General features: G+C 49.0%; 1 protein-coding gene across 1 annotated transcript in view; it reads right to left on the reverse strand.

Moving 5' to 3' along the window:
* The window catches only part of LOC137300457 (tetratricopeptide repeat protein 28-like), a 389,600-nt gene that overhangs the window by 339,841 nt on the left and 30,037 nt on the right, over positions 1-19,722 (reverse strand). The window contains exons 4-5 of the mRNA XM_067969521.1: positions 3,003-3,212; positions 1,112-1,301 (exon numbers count right to left, since the gene is read on the reverse strand). Of these exons, the coding sequence (XP_067825622.1) occupies positions 1,112-1,301; positions 3,003-3,212 (400 nt within the window). The remainder of the gene's footprint in view (positions 1-1,111; positions 1,302-3,002; positions 3,213-19,722) is intronic.

Consider the following 19,722-nt stretch of genomic DNA (forward strand, 5'->3'; position numbering starts at 1 on the left):
GGCCAGATCAGGTAGGTTCCCTTCCCTGCAGGGCAATGGTGAACCAGTTGGGTTTTAGCGACAATCAGGAGGATTTAAATGAGGGAAAAATAGTTAAACAGATCTTAGGGAGAATGTCTTTACTCAAAGAGTAAGAAATGTTTGGAATATCTTCCCAGGAGGATGGTAGAAACATAATCATTAAGGAAGTTTAAAATTCATCTGGATATTATAATGGAAAAAAACCAAAAAGTGCTGGAAATACTCAGCAGGTCAGGCAGCATCTGTGGAGAAAGAAACAGAGTTAATGTTTCAGGTCGAGGACCATTCATCAGAATTTCTGACGAAAGGTCTTTGACCTGAAACGTTAACTCTGTCCCTCTCTCCACAGATGCTGCCTGACTTGCTGAGTATTTCCAGCATTTTCTGGTTTTATTTCAGATTTCCAGCATCTGCAGTATTTTGCTTTTGATTATAATGGAAGAGTTACCGTACCAGGGCGGACGGGCTGTGATGGGAGAGTTAGGGTACCAGGGGACGAGCTTCAATGAGGAGAAGTTTGGAGACAGAAAGAAGTAGAACGGCTTTTCTTATTGCTGATGGTGGTGGATCCACCCCATCTACAGCGAGAACCAACGGCAACAGATGAACAGCTTTCCAGATGTGTTGGGAAGTCACACGTTATCTAACTATAAAATGGAAAGAAGCACCAGGAGAGCTGCCCCCCAGCCTGGTGCCCAGTTATAATGGGATTTATATAACAAGAGTGCTGTCCATATTGAAGACCTCTCTTGTCCAGGTGGAATGCACCTTAACTGAATGTACCTCGTGTCCAAATTGAAAGCATCACCTGTCCTGATTCAATACAATCAGGTTGAACTTCATTTCTCAAACGGTGAAAGATCATTTGCCAAAGTCCCTGACTGGATCACAAGCTGCACATCCCAGCACAAACAGTCAGCCTCAGCTACTCTTCCTGGTGTTGTCTCTTTTTTGCCCGTTCACCATTACACATTGGAAGCAGAGTGTCCTGTGTCTATATTCATGTCTACATATGTCTAACTATATGACAGATTGATTCTGTACTCTGCTAACACTCTCTGGATCGGGGTATCAGAGTACAGTTGTGTACCTTTCTCATCATCGTAGCAATAGTTATTGTCCTCTGTTTCACCTTTACACAGTTTCTTGGTGACCCTGTGAAGGTCTTTCACAATCTCTTCCTGATGCGTTGAATCGAGCTCCAGACAACGAAGCAGGGACCGGAAAGCCTCTGGGAGATGACCAAGGTACCCATTAGCCAGGGACAGCAAGTAATGATTCTGTAATGGAAGAAAAGCAGCAAGTTATCAGCACAGTAACAGACAGTCAGAGAGTTCTACCACCTGATTAGTCAGCAGGGTCACCCCAAATCTTCGACTCAAATGGCTTTTCCTCTTTGATATTTGAACCCGAAATTCCCTGCCTCCCTCTTGCCCAGGCACTGGACAGGCAGAGCACACCTGAAGCACCCTTGGCTGTCCAGGACTCAGAGCACCCAAATTTGGTGGGTGACACAGACCTGTCCCCTCACAGGCCCCAAAGCTTCAAAATCAGAGTGGAAACTGAAGATCAGCTGTTGGAGAAGCTCTTCAGACTCGAAGATCTGGTGGGAGGCTGCACGAGAAAGGAAGCGCTTATCTTAGTGGCCTACCTTGCTCTGGCTCCCTCAGACACTCTGATCTGAGGAGTCCCAGGCAGAAAGTCCTACGCCAGCTTCTGTGGGCTCCCCGAGAAAAGGGCACCCTTTGAACAAAATGACAGACAAGTGAGACAGGAGGCTGGGAACACTCCTCCCACCTCATTACCATGGCTGCCCCGGTCCAGTGCCTCGTCTCGGTGCAGGCCCAGAACTACCTGTCTGGGGAAAGGCCGGAAATCCTGGGGCAACTTAAAGGGGACGGAGACTGACATAATGAGGGTGAAATTGTTCTTGGCGGAAGCACAAAACGGACAGTAGCAAATCGGCCGTCCGATTTTCTTTTCCATCGACGTCAATAGAAAGGAGAATCAGGCCGGCGGGGGGGTCCGACGGGCCGCGGGGTCTGACGGGCAGCTGATTCACTACCACCCATTTTGGTGAACTTGAATTTTACCCCCAACATGTCATGCTTTACGTGGTATCAAATGAAACAAGATATGGCAGGGTGGACATCAGTTAGCAAAGCCTCTCATTGCTCGCACCACCAACCGTATAGCCATGGGGAGGTGTCTTCACAGGGTCTGGGTAAGCAGAGGTTCCAATGCAGAGTCGTGCCTTCTGCTGTAAGGATACCTGCTGCTAGCATTCACCAGCTGTGGCCTCCAACCTGTATAGGTTTCCTTTCTCTTTGCTTTTGGCTGTCAATGCTCAACCCATTACCCCTTTGGTCTTAGCAAAGGCTGCAAAGGAGTTGGAATGCCTTTTGAGCCTTGCTGAAATCTTTGAGTTCCTGTTCTTGTACTGCAACACTTTCTTTCAATTGTCTCCATCCTTTAAATTTCAGTCATTTTTCTCTCCCACTGCTAGTGCGCTCCCCACACTTGCCCATGTCTGCACTTGGATCTGTGAACAATGATGCATAGGAGCTGGCCCAGGAAAAGTTAGTGCTAATAACCCATTACCAATCTGGAGAAATTGGCACCACTTTTTAACCTTTTATAGGAACGTAGGAACAGGAGTAGGCCATTCAGCCCCTTGTGCCTGTTCCGCTCGTGCGTGGTCTGCATGAAAAATTAGCCCCTTAACTCCAGCACCCTGACTATATTTGCCTGCTGATGGCAAATGAGGATGGTGTTTGCATCAAAAATACCACAATTTCCTAACTCAGTGGCAGTGGCAAACTATGCCACTGGTAGGTAGAATGATCTCCTGAGCTGCAGGGAAACGAGGAGGGCGTTTTGATTTCCACCAATTCTGAATGCATTTTGGAAGAGCTTTTCCCCCCTCAACTTTTAAACTGAGTGAGTGGGTTTTCCCAACTAGTGTCTCCCAGAAGCCTGACCTGTGGGGCCTCGGGCTGGAGCTGAGTCAGCACTTCTCCATCCAACCTCGCATCCTCGTACTGCTTCATCTGGATGAACGCCACAGCCCGGCACGATCGTAACTGGCAGTCTTTGGAGTCCAGCCCGAGAGCCCGAGTGTAACAGCTCACTGCCTCCTGGTACTTGCCCTCTTTCAAAGCTTCATCCCCTTTTACCTGCAGGCACGTAACCTGTAACAAAGACACAGCATTCATCAGCAGCCTTGTAGAAACTCTGACCAACTGTTCACAAATGGCCTTCAACTCTTACTGAAGTGCACTGGACTGAAGGGCTCCTACTTAGCGAGTGTTATACAGAAGGGAAACTGTACTGCTCAGTGTAATAAGAAACTCAGCTTTATACTTCATTAAACCACATTTTGCTGTTAAAGCCATAATAAACAGGCAAACACTACACCACATACAAACACCTAATTCACCACAAGGACACACTTCAGGTTAAAATTACCACAGTACTTTTGTGCAGCCTCGAGGAGCACTCCTGCTCCACTGAGGTAAAAGTATCAAAAAAGTTACTTAGCTTTTGGCGGGCGGTCCCTTTAAGGATCGCTGGTTATGCTACTGTCGATCTGGAACATCTAGGAGGACAATATACGATGCTAGCTCCGCCCAGTTGATGACAAATTTCAAGTGGGTCCTAAACAATGAGTTGACAACGTGATTTGTATATTCAAGGGGTCTCCTAGCTCCTGTCTCAGGCGGGCACCCTGGACACTTGGAAGTCACCGGCTTCTATTTGGTAGCCGGCATTCGCACCCCCAAAAGTCTTTTTTCAACCAAAGGGTGCGACGAGTTCCAATTTCTCCCCCACAGTCTCTCATCCAACCCAACATACAGACCTTGTAAGACTACAAATATGGAAAATACTGTAAAAACACTGTAAAACTGCAAGACGTGGAACAGGCTGTGAGATATGAAACTGTTAACCCTGGGCGCCAGTCAAAGAGACTCCAGCCCATGATCAGTTTCGGAGACTATTTACATCAAACAACGATCCCCTGGCAAAGACACATTAACATCGAGACAATGTATAATCAAACTGAGCCTCTGAGCCATGCTCAGTCTCGGACAAGAACGGAAGGCCTTTCACACCTAAACAATGCTGTGAGCCAAGGGCCCATCGCAGTGAGGAATACCGCATTGACTGGATACTGTGCAGGTAGTGGGGAGGAGATAAGGAGTTGTCTCTCGACCTCACAGCTCTGCACAACTAAAGAGTTTTGAATCACCGAGATGCCCAGATGAAGAGGTGTGGATGTCAAGCAATCCAACAGGTTGATAGCTGAAACCACAGATGAGGCCCAGGTGGGGGTTTGCATGACTGGAACACTATAAGACGGTACAACAGCAGCACGTGGAGGCTGCAGTCAGGTGAAGACGGACGAGGACCAGTCACCTCCAGATCCAGGCCTACAATCAACATCGGTAACGACCAGCCACGTGGGTGATTGTGAGTTCCAGGCAAACCACTAAGGGGTTTGCACTGTGGAGACTGCAGTCACGGGAAGAAGGAAGGAAACTGGTAATTTCCAGGTCCAGGCCTACGATCTGCATCGGTAACGACTAGCTGCATGGGTGATTGTAAGTTTCAGTCAAATCATAGAAGGGTTTGTACTGGGGTTTTGTTGGTCTAATAAACTAATTTGGGTTGAGCCAAAGCCTGTTTATCACGTGCAATTTTGTTCTTGTAATTCCGAGGTCCAAGAACTGGTGTAAGGCGGAAGGGAACGGAACACCTTACAATCTATAAATAATCCAACACAGTCTCTCACCCAACCCAACACACAGGCCTGTAAATAATCCAACACAGTCGCTCACCCAACCCAACACACAGGCCTGTAAATAATCCAACACAGTCGCTCACCCAACCCAACACACAGGCCTGTAAATAATCCAACACAGTCTCTCACCCAACCCAACACACAGGCCTGTAAATAATCCAACACAGTCTCTCACCCAACCCAACACACAGGCCTGTAAATAATCCAACACAGTCTCTCACCCAACCCAACACACAGGCCTGTAAATAATCCAACACAGTCGCTCACCCAACCCAACACACAGGCCTGTAAATAATCCAACACAGTCTCTCACCCAACCCAACACACAGGCCTGTAAATAATCCAACACAGTCGCTCACCCAACCCAACACACAGGCCTGTAAATAATCCAACACAGTCTCTCACCCAACCCAACACACAGGCCTGTAAATAATCCAACACAGTCTCTCACCCAACCCAACACACAGGCCTGTAAATAATCCAACACAGTCTCTCATCCAACCCAACACACAGATTTATATCTAGTCCAACACAGATTCTCATCCAAACAAACAAACACCTATATCTAATCACAGCATCACAGTAGGAAACAGGACAGAAGGAGGCCATTCGGCCAGTCATGCCTGTGCCAGCTCTTTGGTAGAGCTATGCAATTAGTCCCACTCCCCTGCTCTTTCCCCAAAAGCCCTATCATTTTTTTCCCTTCAAGTATTTATCCAATTCCCTTTTGAAATTTATTATTGAATCTGCTTCCACCGCCCTTTCAGGCAGTGCATTCCAGATCAGAACAACTCGCTGCATAAAAAAATGCTTCCTCACATCGTCTCTGGTTCTTTTACCAATCACCTTAAACCTGTCTCCTCTGGTTACCGACCCTTCCACTGCTGGAAACAGTTTCTTCTTACTTAATCTGTCAAAACCCTTCATAATTTTGAATGCTTCCATCAAATCTCCTCTTAAACTTCTCTGCTCTAAAGAGAACAACCCCAGCTTCTCCAATCTCTCCACATAACTGAAGTCCCTCATCCTTGGTATCATTCTAGTAAATCTGTTCTGCACCCTCTCTAAGGCCTTGTCATTCTTCCTAAAATGTGGTGCCCAGAATTGAACACAGTACTCCAGCTGAGGCCTAACCAGTGTTTTACAAAGATTTAGCATAACTTCCTTGCTTTTGTACTCCATGCCTCTATTAATAAAGCCCAGGATCCCATATGCTTTTTTTAAACAGCCTTCTCAACTTGTCCTGCCACCTTCAAAGATTTGTGTACATATACCCCCAGGTCTCTCTGTTCCTGCACCCCCTTTATAATTGTATCATTTAGTTTATATTGCCTCTCCTCATTCTTCCTGCCAAAATGCATCACTTCACACTTCTCTGCATTAAATTTCGTCTCCCACATGTCTGCCCATTTCACCAGTCTGTCTATGTTCTCCTGAAGTCTGTTACTATCCTCCGCATTGTTTGCTACATTTCTGAGTTTTGTGTCATCTGCAAACTTTGAAATGATATCCTGTATACCCAACTCCAGGTCATTAATATATATATTAAAAAGAGCAGTGGTCCTAATACCGACCCTTCAGGAACACCACTGTATAATTCCCTCCCTTAGCAATTTTGTATCCACGCTGCCACTGTCCATTTAATCCCATGAGCTTTAATTCTGCTTACAAGTCTATTATGTGGTACTTTATCAAATGCCTTTTGATAGCCCATATACATATCAACCACACTTATCCTCATCAACCCTCTCCTTTACTTCATCAAAGAACTCAGTTAGTCAAACACGATTTTCCTTTAACAAATCGATGCTGACTTTCATTTATTAGCCCATATTTTTCCAAGTGCCAATTAATTTTGTCCTGGATTATTGTCTCGAAAAGTTTCCCCACCACCGTTAGGGTGACTGGCCTGTAATTAGCAAGTTTATCCCTCTTCACTTTTTTGAACAGGGGTGTAACATTTGCAATCCTCCAGTCCTCAGGCACCGTCCCCATATCTGAGGAGGATTGGAAGATTGTGGACAGAGCCTCTGCAATTTCCACCCTTACTTCCCTCAGTAACCTAGGATGCATCCCATCTGGACTGGGTGACTTTTCTACTTTGAGTACTGCCAATCTTTTAAATACCTCCTCTTTATCTATTTTTATCCTATCCAATATCGCTACCACCTCCTCCTTTACTGCTACATTGGCAGCATCCTCTTCTCTAGTGAAGACCGATGCGAAGTATTCATTTAGTACCTCAGATATGTGCTTTGCAGCCAGAAGAAGATCTCCTTTTTTGTCCCTAATTGGCGCCACCCTTCCTTTGACTACCCTTTCACTATTTATATGTTTATAAAAGACTTTTGGGTTCCCTTTTATGTTAGCCACTAATCTATTCTCATACTGAATGGTGGTGGACAATTAAACAACTAACGGGAGGAGGAGGCTCTGCAAACATCCCCATCCTCAATGACGGCGGAGTCCAGCACGCGAGTGCAAAAGACAAGGCTGAAGCGTTTGCAACCATCTTCAGCCAGAAGTGCCGAGTGGATGATCCATCTCGGCCTCCTCCCGATATCCCCACCATCATGGAAGCCAGTCTTCGGCCAATTCGATTCACTCCACGTGATATCAAGAAACGGCTGAGTGCACTGGATACAGCAAAGGCTATGGGCCCCAACAACATCCCAGCTGTAGTGCTGAAGACTTGTGCTCCAGAACTAGCTGCGCTTCTAGCCAAGCTGTTCCAGTACAGCTACAACACTGGCATCTACCCGACAATGTGGAAAATTGCCCAGGTATGTCTTGTCCACAAAAAGCAGGACAAATCCAATCCGGCCAATTACCGCCCCATCAGTCTACTCTCAATCATCAGCAAAGTGATGGAAGGTGTCGTCGACAGTGCTATCAAGCGGTACTTACTCACCAATAACCTGCTCACCGATGCTCAGTTTGGGTTCCGCCAGGACCACTCGGCTCCAGACCTCATTACAGCCTTGGTCCAAACATGGACAAAAGAGCTGAATTCCAGAGGTGAGGTGAGAGTGACTGCCCTTGACATCAAGGCAGCATTTGACCGAGTGTGACACCAAGGAGCCCTCGTAAAATTGAAGTCAATGGGAATCAGGGGGAAAACTCTCCAGTGGCTGGAGTCATACCCAGCACAAAGGAAGATGGTAGTGGTTGTTGGAAGCCAATCATCTCAGCCCCAGGACATTGCTGCAGGAGTTCCTCAGGGCAGTGTCCTAGGCCCAACCATCTTCAGCTGCTTCATCAATGACCTTCCCTCCATCATAAGGTCAGAAATGGGGATGTTCGCTGATGACTGCACAGTGTTCAGTTCCATTCGCAACCCCTCAAATAATGAAGCAGTCCGAGCCCGCATGCAGCAAGACCTGGACAACATCCAGGCTTGGGCTCACAAGTGGCAAGTAACATTCGTGCGAGATAAGTGCCAGGCAATGACCATCTCCAACAAGAGAGAGTCTAAACACCTCCCCTTGACATTCAACGGCATTACCATCGCTGAATCCCCCACCATCAACATCCTGGGGGTCACCATTGACCAGAAACTTAACTGGACCAGCCATATAAATACTGTAGCTACGAGAGCAGGTCAGAGGCTGGGTATTCTGCGGCGAGTGACTCACCTCCTGACTCCCCAAAGCCTTTCCACCATCTACAAGGCATAAGTCAGGAGTGTGATGGAATACTCTCCACTTGCTTGGATGAGTGCAGCTCCAACAACACTCAAGAAGCTCGACACCATCCAAGGTAAAGCAGCCCGCTTGATTGGCACCCCATCCACCACCCTAAACATTCACTCCCTTCACCACCGGCGCACTGTGGCTGCAGTGTGTACCATCCACAGGATGCACTGCAGCAACTCGCCAAGGCTTCTTCGACAGCACCTCCCAAACCCGCGACCTCTACCATCTAGAAGGACAAGGGCAGCAGGCACATGGGAACAACACCACCTGCACGTTCCCCTCCAAGTCACACACCATCCCGACTTGGAAATATATCGCCGTTCCTTCATCGTTGCTGGGTCAAAATCCTGGAACTCCCTTCCTAACAGCACTGTGTGAGAACCTTCACCACACGGACTGCAGCGGTTCAAGAAGGCGGCTCACCACCACCTTCTCAAGGGCAATTAGGGATGGGCAATAAATGCTGGCCTCGCCAGCGACGCCCACATCCCATGAACGAATAAAAAAAAACGCTCTCTTTGCCCCTTGTATTCCCTTTTTAGATCGCCTCTGTACTCCCTGTTTTCCGCCTGGTTCGCCACTGTATTGTGAACCATACATTTGTCATGAGCCTCCTTTCCTTGTTTCATTTTAATCTCTATATCTTTAGTCATCCAGGATGCTCTAGTTTTGGACGTCCTTCCTTTCCCCCTGTTGGGAATGTGTCTACTCTGTACCCAAACCACCTCCTCCTTGAAGACCTCCCATTGTTCAATTACTGTTTTGCCTTCCAATTTTTGATTCCAATGCACCTGGACAAGATCCCTTTTTAACTCAGTGAAATTTGCCCTCCTCTAGTTAAGTATTTTCACATTTGATTGTTCCTTGTCCATTTCCATAATTATTCTAAACCTAATGATATTATGATCGCTGTTCCCCAAATGCTCCCCCACTGAAACATGCTCCACTTGACCCACTTCATTCCCAGAACTAGATCCAGCACTGTTTCCTTCCTCACTGAGCTGGAAATACACTGATCAAGAAAATTCTCTTGAACATATTTCAGGAATTCCTCCCCCTCTTTGCCCTTTACACTGTTACTATCCCAGTCTATGTTGGGATAATTGAAATTCCCCCATTATCACTACTCTATAGTTCTTGCATCTTTCTGTAATTTGCCTGCAAATTTGCTCCTCTATCTCCTTCCCACTATTTGGTGACCTATAGAATACACCCAGTAGGGTAATAGCTCTTCTATTGATCCTTAATTCTAACCAATTAGATTCTGTCTTTGACCCCTGAACGACATCATGCCTTTCCAGTGCTATAATAGTTTATTTGATCAATACTGCAACCCTCCTCCTTTCTTTCCCTCCCTATCTTTCCTGAATACCCTGTAGCCAGGAATATTAAGTTCCTAATCCTCCCCTTCTTTGAGCCAGGTCTCTGTTATTGCCACTATATCATAGTCCCATGTGGTGACCTGAGCCTGCAGCTCACCAACCTTATTTACCACACTACGTGCATTTACGCACATGCACTCCAAACCCATCTTAGACTGCCTCGCATTCGCCCCCTGTTTGATCACTCCTATTTAGTAATCACAGTGGTACGGTCGCACAGTGGTTATGTTACTGGACTAGTAATCCAGAAGCCTGGACTAATAATCCGGAATCATGAGTTCAAATCCCGCCACGGCAGCTGGGGAATTTAAATTCAATTAAATAAAAATCTGGAAAAAAAAACTAGTGTCAGTAATGGTGGCCATGAAACTACCGGATTGTCGTAAAAACCGATCTGTTTCACTAATGTCCTTTCGGGAAGGAAACCTGCAGTCCTTACCCGGTCTGGCCTATATGTGACTCGAGACCCACAGCAATGTGGTTGATTCTTAATCGCCCTCTGAAATGGCCTGTAGCAAGCCAATTTCGCTACAAAAAGTCATAATAAGAATAAAACCGGACGGATCACTTGGCATCAGACCACTAGGCACCGGACACGACAAAGACAAACCAAGCCCAGTCGACTCTGCAAAGTCCTCCTCACTAACATCTGGGGACTTGTGCCAAAATTGGGAGAGCTGTCCCACAGACTAGTCAAGTAATAGCCTGACATAGCCATACTCACAGAATCACATCTTTCAGACAACGTCCCAGACTCTTCCATCACTATCCCTGGGTATGTCCTGTCCCACCAGCAGGACAGACCCACCAGAGGTGGCGGTACAGTGATATACAGTCAGGAGGGAGTGGCCTTGGGAGTCCTCAACATTGACTCTGGACCCCATGAAATCTCATGGCATCAGGTCAAAGATGGGCAAGGAAACCTCCTGCTGATTACCACCTACCATCCTCCCTCAGCTGAAGAATCAGTCCTCCTCCATGTTGAACACCACATGGAGGAAGCATTGATGGTAGCAAGGACACAGAACGTGACTTCAATGTCCATCACCAAGAGTGGCTCGGTAACACCACTACTGACTGAGCTGGCCGAGTCCTAAAGGACATAGCGGCCAGACTGGGCCTGCGGCATGTGGTGAACAAATCAACATGAGGGAAAAATCTACTTGACCTCGTCCTCACCAATCTACCTGTCACAGATGCATCTGTCCATGACAGTATTGGTAGGAGTGACCACCGCACAGTCCTCGTGGAGACAAAGTCCCATCTTCACACTGAGGACACCATCCAATGTGTTGTGTGGCACTACCACCGTGCTAAATGGGATAGATACAGAACAGATCTAGCAGCTCAAAACTGGGCATCCATGAGGCGTTGTGGGCCATCAGCAGCAGCAGAATTGTATTCCAGCACAAGCTGTAACCTCATGGCCTGGCATATTCCTCACTCTACCATTACCAACAAGCCAGGGGATCAACCCTGGTACTTCAAACAATTTGATTCACTCCACATGATATCAAGAAACGGCTCAGTGCACTGGATACAACAAAGGCTACGGGCTCCGACAACATCCCAGCTGTAGTGCTCCAGAACAAGCCACGCCTCTAGCCAAACTGTTCCAGTACATCTACAACACTGGCATCTACCCGACAATGTGGAAAATTGCCCAGGTATGTCCTGTCCACAAAAAGCAGGACAAATCCAATCCAGCCAATTACCACCCCATCAGCCTACTGTGAATGCACTGCAGCAACTCGCCAAGCTTCTTCGACAGCACCTCCCAAACCCCTGACCTCTACCACCTAGAAGGACAAGAGCAGCAGATACATGGGAACAACACCACCTGTACGTTCCCTTCCAAGTCACACACTATCCTGACTTGGAAATATATCGGCGTTCCTTCATCGTCGCAGGGTCAAAATCCTGGAACTCCCTTCCTAACAGCACTGTAGGAGAACCTTCACCACATGGACTGCAGCGGTTCAAGAAGGAGGCTCACCACCACCTTCTCAAGGGCAATTAGGGATGGGCAATAAATGCTGACCTTGCCAGCGACACCCACATCCCATGAATGAATAATAAAAAAAAAGTGAACTATTCTTTACTCTAGTGCTATTTGTCTCTCCCAGTCCTCTGTGCACCTTGTTTCTCCTCTCTAATGTTCATCCTGGTGCCCATTCCCCTGCCAAATTAGTTTAAACCCTCCCCCACAGCACTAGTTAACCTTCCCGCGAGGACACTGATCCCAGATCTGTTGAGGTGCAACCCACCGGTCTTGAAAAGATCCCTCCTGCTCCAGAACTGGCGCCAATGGCCCAGGAATCTGAAGCCCTCCCTCCTGCACCATTGCTCCAGCCATGCATTCATCTGTCTTATCCTACTATTCCTATACGCACTAGCACGCGGCACTGGGAGTAATAGAGATTACTAACTTTGAGGTCCTGCTTTTTAACTTCCTTCATAGCTCCTGAAACTCTTGACTGCAGGACCTCGACCCTTTACCTTCCTATATCATTGGTTCCCACACAGATCACAACTTCTGGCTGTTCCCCTTCCTCCCTCAAAATGTTCTGCACCCTCTCAGTGATGTCCTTTACCCTGAGACCAGGGAGGCAACACACCATGCGGGACTCACATTGGCAGGTGCAGAAATGCCTGTCTGTCCCCCTGACTATTGAATCCCCTATAATCACTGCATTCCTACACTTCACTGTGCCCCACCGTGTAGTCCTTTGCCCCACAATACTATGCTCCGGACTGCACTCCTTTAAGGAGTTGTCACCCTCACCAGTATTCAGCACTGAAAACCAGTTAGTGACACATTACCGGAGATTCCTGCACTGCCTGCCTCTCTCTTCCTACCTTCCAGATGGCACCCAATTACTGTCCTGAGCTTTCTGTGGCTGTGTGGTGACCACCTCCTGCAACGTATGATCCAGGAAATTTTCAGCCTCCCGTGTGCCCTGCAGTGACTCCAACCGTCCCTCAAGCTCAGAGACTCTGAGCTCGAGCAAGTGGAGGCACTTCCTGCACACATGGTCACCCAGGACATATGAAGTGTCCTGGAGTTCCCACATGGCACAGGAATTGCAGGCAACAGGTTTCAGCTGTCCCTCCATTCTATTTAGAGTCTACATACATATATACCCAACAGTTATTTAAAACAGTCTGTGCAGCATTAAGGCTATTTAACTGTTCAGCTAACACTAAAACACCAACCACTAAAGACACTAACCAACCACTAAACTAAATACTTACTGACTTACCCTCAGCGTTCCTCTTTGTTTTGTGATGTCACTTTTTGACTTTTTTTTTTCTGTCTGTTTCAGACGTGCCACTCCTTATGATTCTCTGCTGGTTCCCTCCTGCTCCCCGGGCCTCTCGCGATGCTCTGCTGGTTCCCTCCTGCTCCCCGGGCCTCTCGCGATGCTCTGCTGGTTCCCTCCCACTCCTGGTCCTCTTGCGATGCTCTGCTGGTTCCCTCCTGCTCCCCGGGCCTCTCGCGATGCTCTGCTGGTTCCCTCCCATTCCCCGGACCTCTTGCGATGTTCTGCTGGTTCCCTCCTGCTCCCCGGGCCTCTCGCGATGCTCTGCTGGTTCCCTCCCATTCCCCGGACCTCTCGCGATGCTCTGCTGGTTCCCTCCCATTCCCCGGGCCTCTCGCGATGCTCTGCTGGTTCCCTCCCATTCCCCGGACCTCTCGCGATGCTCTGCTGGTTCCCTCCTGCTCCCCGGGCCTCTCGCGATGCTCTGCTGGTTCCCTCCCATTCCCCGGACCTCTTGCGATGTTCTGCTGGTTCCCTCCTGCTCCCCGGGCCTCTCGCGATGCTCTGCTGGTTCCCTCCCATTCCCCGGACCTCTCGCGATGCTCTGCTGGTTCCCTCCCATTCCCCGGACCTCTCGCGATGCTCTGCTGGTTCCCTCCCATTCCCCGGACCTCTCGCGATGCTCTGCTGGTTCCCTCCTGCTCCCCGGGCCTCTCGCGATGCTCTGCTGGTTCCCTCCCATTCCCCGGACCTCTTGCGATGTTCTGCTGGTTCCCTCCTGCTCCCCGGGCCTCTCGCGATGCTCTGCTGGTTCCCTCCCATTCCCCGGACCTCTCGCGATGCTCTGCTGGTTCCCTCCCGCTCCCCGGACCTCTTGCGATGCTCTGCTGGTTCCCTCCCGTTCCCCGCACCTCTTGCGATGCTCTGCTGGTTCCCTCATAAGAACATAAGAAATATGAGCAAGAGTAGGACAATCGGCCCCTCAAGCCTGCTCCGCCATTCAATAAGATCATGGCTGATCTGATCCTAACCTCAAATCTAAATTCATGTCCAATTTCCTGCCCGCTCCCCGTAACCCCTAATTCCCTTTACTTCCAGGAAACTGTCTATTTCTGTTTTAAATTTATTTAATGATGTAGCTTCCACAGCTTCCTGGGGCAGCAAATTCCACAGACCTACTACCCTCTGAGTGAAGAAGTTTCTCCTCATCTCAGTTTTGAAAGAGCAGCCCCTTATTCTAAGATTATGCCCCCTAGTTCTAGTTTCACCCATCTTTGGGAACATCCTTACCGCATCCACCCGATCAAGGCCCTTCACAATCTTATATGTTTCAATAAGATCGCCTCTCATTCTTCTGAACTCCAATGAGTAGAGTCCCAATCTACTCAACCTCTCCTCATATGTCCGCCCCCTCATCCCCACCTGTTCCCCGGGACTCTCGCGATGCTCTGCTGGTTTCCTCCCGCTCCCCGGGCCTCTCGCAATGCTCTGCTGGTTTCCTCCCGCTCCCCGGGCCTCTCGCGATGCTCTGCTGGTTCCCTCCCGCTCCCCGGGCCTCTCGCGATGCTCTGCTGGTTCCCTCCCGCTCCCCGGGCCTCTCGCGATGCTCTGCTGGTTCCCTCCCGCTCCCCGGGCCTCTCGCGATGCTCTGCTGGTTTCCTCCCGCTCCCCGGGCCTCTCGCGATGCTCTGCTGGTTCACTCCCGCTCCCCGGGCCTCTCGCGATGCTCTGCTGGTTCCCCCCTGCTCCCCAAGCCTCTCGCGATGCTCTGCTGGTTCCCTCCCGCTCCCCGGGCCTCTCGCGATGCTCTGCTGGTTCCCTCCCATTCCCCGGACCTCTTGCGATGCTCTGCTGGTTCCCTCCCGCTCCCCGGACCTCTCGCGATGCTCTGCTGGTTCCCTCCCGTTCCCCGCACCTCTTGCGATGCTCTGCTGGTTCCCTCATAAGAACATAAGAAATATGAGCAAGAGTAGGCCAATCGGCCCCTCAAGCCTGCTCCGCCATTCAATAAGATCATGGCTGATCTGATCGTAACCTCAAATCTAAATTCATGTCCAATTTCCTGCCCGCTCCCCGTAACCCCTAATTCCCTTTACTTCTAGGAAACTGTCTATTTCTGTTTTAAATTTATTTAATGATGTAGCTTCCACAGCTTCCTGGGGCAGCAAATTCCACAGACCTACTACCCTCTGAGTGAAGAAGTTTCTCCTCATCTCAGTTTTGAAAGAGCAGCCCCTTATTCTAAGATTATGCCCCCTAGTTCTAGTTTCACCCATCTTTGGGAACATCCTTACTGCATCCACCCGATCAAGACCCTTCACAATCTTATATGTTTCAATAAGATCGCCTCTCATTCTTCTGAACTCCAATGAGTAGAGTCCCAATCTACTCAACCTCTCCTCATATGTCCGCCCCCTCATCCCCTCCTGTTCCCCGGGCCTCTCGCGATATTCTGCTGGTTCACTCCCGCTCCCCGGGCCTCTCGCGATGCTCTGCTGGTTCACTCCCGCTCCCCGGGCCTCTCGCGATGCTCTGCTGGTTCACTCCCGCTCCCCGGGCCTCTCGCGATGCTCTGCTGGTTCCCTCCCGCTCTCCGGGCCTCTCGCGATGCTCTGCTGGTTCCCTCCCGCTCCCCGGGCCTCTCGCGATGCTCTGCTGGTTCCCTCCCGCTCCCCGGGCCTCTCGCGATGCTCTGCTGGTTCCCTCCCGCTCTCCGGGCCTCTCGCGATGCTCTGCTGGTTCCCTCCCGCTCCCCGGGCCTCTCGCGATGCTCTGCTGGTTTCCTCCCGCTCCCCGGGCCTCTCGCGATGCTCTGCTGGTTCCCTCCCGCTCCCCGGGCCTCTCGCGATGCTCTGCTGGTTCCCTCCCGCTCCCCGGGCCTCTCGCGATGCTCTGCTGGTTCCCTCCCGCTCCCCGGGCCTCTCGCGATGCTCTGCTGGTTCCCTCCCGCTCCCCGGGCCTCTCGCGATGCTCTGCCGGTTCACTCCCGCTCCCCGGGCCTCTCGCGATGCTCTGCCGGTTCACTCCCGCTCCCCGGGCCTCTCGCGATGCTCTGCCGGTTCCCCCCTGCTCCCCGGGCCTCTCGCGATGCTCTGCCGGTTCCCTCCCGCTCCCCGGGCCTCTCGCGATGCTCTGCTGGTTTCCTCCTGCTCCCCGGGCCTCTCGCAATGCTCTGCTGGTTTCCTCCTGCTCCCCGGGCCTCTCGCGATGCTCTGATGGTTTCCTCCCGCTCCCCGGGCCTCTCGCGATGCTCTGCTGGTTCCCTCCCGCTCCCCGGGCCTCTCGCGATGCTCTGCTGGTTCCCTCCCACTCCCCGGGCCTCTCGCGATGCTCTGCTGGTTCCCTCCCGCTCCCCGGGCCTCTCGCGATGCTCTGCCGGTTTCCTCCCGCTCCTTATGAGGACGTTCCTTGGCACTCTTACAATGCTCTGGTGACCGTGTTCCTCACGTACAAGTGATACACCTACACTTACCTAATCCAACACAGTCTCTCATCCAACCAATCACACAGACTCACATTGATCCCAGGCCCATTTCTAAGTCTCTGTGTACTAATGCTATTCTATTCAATATATATTTATGTCCTATATTTTTGGCCCAATATGCAATACCTTAATTTTTCAGTGTAATTAGCCATTTATCTACATAACTGATCTAAGTCCTTCCATAAATCATTAACTGCATTCTCCGTCTCTACTAATCTCCCTATTTTAAAGTTGTCTGCAAATTTGACATGCTTACAATTGAATTTGACACTTTGATTATTTATTTAGATTAGAAACAAAAAGGGTCCAAGTACTGACCACTACAGGTCTCCACTCAACACCTCTCATAATACACTAGTTGTACAAGGCTTTGCACCAACAATGTAGTTACAGGGTAAATGCAGCCTGAATCCAGCCTCAGAGCCTCTCCTGACACTGCAACAAAGCTGAGTGACACTGCCTGGAGGAGGTAGCCTCCAGGGAGTCAAGTTCAGACCTTGGCGCCCAGTTTCCACTCAAGATTTGGGAACAGTGTGGAGCAGTTTCACCTTCACACCAACACTAAACTTCTGGAATCTAAATGCATCCTCTGTTTTTTACTTTTTAAAATCAGAGGCAAACTACATTACTTAAGAGCAGATGAAGGAGGCCATGCAGCTCAAATAGCTTATCTTTCAACCAAGGTCCATGGTCCCATCGTCACACCATTCTTGTGCTGTTCTCAACATCTTCCAGTTCCATGGTCTACCCTAGAACCCATGGCTTTTATTTTAATTCGGAGTCTTTCAGATATTCTCCAGTGCAATGTGGACAGAAATACAAGCTGAAATAGACACAAGTCTCCAAATGCACCAAGAGATGGTCAAAAGTAACATTCCTTTGTATGCCTGCAACGTTCATTGAAAGATATAGTGACTGCTTGGTAAACTTGGTTAGTGATGATGACTGAAGGCAGCTCAAGAAACCACAGCTATTATTTACACAGGTGGCAGCCACATTATATTTCTTTATACAGACAAACTGGCTCAATTAGCTGGAACCGCTATAGACACCTGATTACTCATCGGGTCTGCTTTACTTCCTACGATGACTAAAATAGGTTGAGGGCACCCAGATTTTAGTCACTCTAAGTCACCAGACCATAGCGGAGAATTGGCAAGCCCTTCACACAAGGCTCCGTCGGTGGGTGTTTGGAGGGAGTTAGTGATGCTGTGAGTCACAGCACAGTTCTTTCAGCTCTGGAACCTGGGTTTGCAGCCACGGGGACGATATGAGTGTTCCAGCTGTCTGCTGACTGAAAAGATCCTAAAAAGAACTTGATAATAAACTGCCCATTAACTACAAAGCTTCACTCAGGGAAGTCACAAGGATGGATGGTGTGGGAACTGGTTGGGTCTGCTTTCTGTGGTCTGGCAGTTGAGATATTATTGACACAGGGAAGAGAGAGTTTTATGCTTAATCTAACCTATATGTGGCCTTTGATGCTGAAAAATGTCACCAAAATAGGGGAGGAAAAAATATAATTCACTATAACCGCCATCCCTAATTTTGATAAACATACAATTAAAACACAGAAAAAAAACCACAAAATGGCTATTCAGTGCCATCCGCCATTTTGAGTGGTGCTCCTCATATCATACAGAAACGTCACTATTCCAAGACCCATTGTGGCACTGACCCTCCTCTCCATCGGTCTGCCGAAGTTTGGGTCCATCCTGCCGCAGGAGTTAGTCATAATTGGCATCCATCTAACTACACAATCACCAAAACACCAGCAAACTACAACTGAACAGGTGTCGAACGTACATATCAAGCACAGGGAAAGCGTGCAACAAACTCATGCTATTTCTAAAGCTTCAGAGGTTTACTGTTTAAACTGTAATCAGGGGCACTGGGTCTATAGCACTACTCCTAGGCTAGCTTTAGTCCTCACAGTATTCTGCCCTCCTCCCCTGAATATATTGATCCTGCTGGGACAGTCCTCTGGTACCTCGCCCAAGTGTTCAGACAGTAAGCATCAATGGGCTGCTTCCAGCAGCAGTCACCTGACGTGGGTCAGGAAGCGGAGTCCTTGCTGCTACCTCCGCTCCCTAGCCCAGGGCATTACAACCAACTGTAACACACTGACTGCTGCCCTGGCCGAGATGAGCTGAACACCAACTGGGCATGGAACCTGGGTCATTACTGACCGCCTGGCTTTAAACTTCATGTTTGACTGTTATTTGGATGATTGTTCTGCTCGGGATGTTGTTGATCTGCCTCATGAGGAGAACTTATAGAATATCACAAAGATCAGGCAGTCTCCTGACTGATGTCACGTCTGTACAGGAAACACGAGACATTCTTGGCACTGCACGGATTCCTTAGCCTGCTACACCGCTGTGTATTTGACTGTGTAGTGCAAAGTTATACTGTCACTTCAAAAGACTAATGTGCAGAAAAAAAGTACTTTGGAACATCAGTCAATACAAGTTACAGGGTCTCTTCCCATATCCCACATCACTGCATTAGGTATCCGAATATACAAGTTATGTTGTGAACCACCTCGCCCCTCATGGTAGTCAGAGGACCCTTCGAAGTTTCTGATCTTATTGTTTTAAAACTGACTACAATGAATCATGGATCTCGGCTGGGTCATCAATAGGAGCCTCAGTGCTCCTGGATAGGAAGAGAATCATAGAATGATGCAGCACAGAAAGAGACCAATTGGCCCATTGTGCTTGTGCCAGCTCTTTGAAAGAGCTATCCGATTAGTTCCATTCCTCTGCTCTTTCCCCATAGTCCTGCAAATTTTTCCCCTTCAACTATTTATCCAATTCCCTTTTGAAAGTTATTATTGAATCTGCTTCCACCGCCCTTTCAGGCAGTGAATTCCAGATCATAACAACTCTCTGGGTAAAATTCTTTCCCTCGTGTTGCCTCTGGTTCTTTTGCCAATCACCTAAAATCTGTGTCCTCTGGTTACCGACCCTTCTGCCACCGGAAACAGTTTCTCCTTATTTACTCTATCAAAACCCTTCATGATTTTGAACACCTCTATCAAATCTCCCCTTAACCTTTTTTGCTTGTGCACATA

Source organism: Heptranchias perlo, chromosome 31, assembly GCF_035084215.1.
Source record: "Heptranchias perlo isolate sHepPer1 chromosome 31, sHepPer1.hap1, whole genome shotgun sequence".
NCBI classification, from domain to species: Eukaryota; Metazoa; Chordata; class Chondrichthyes; order Hexanchiformes; family Hexanchidae; genus Heptranchias; species Heptranchias perlo.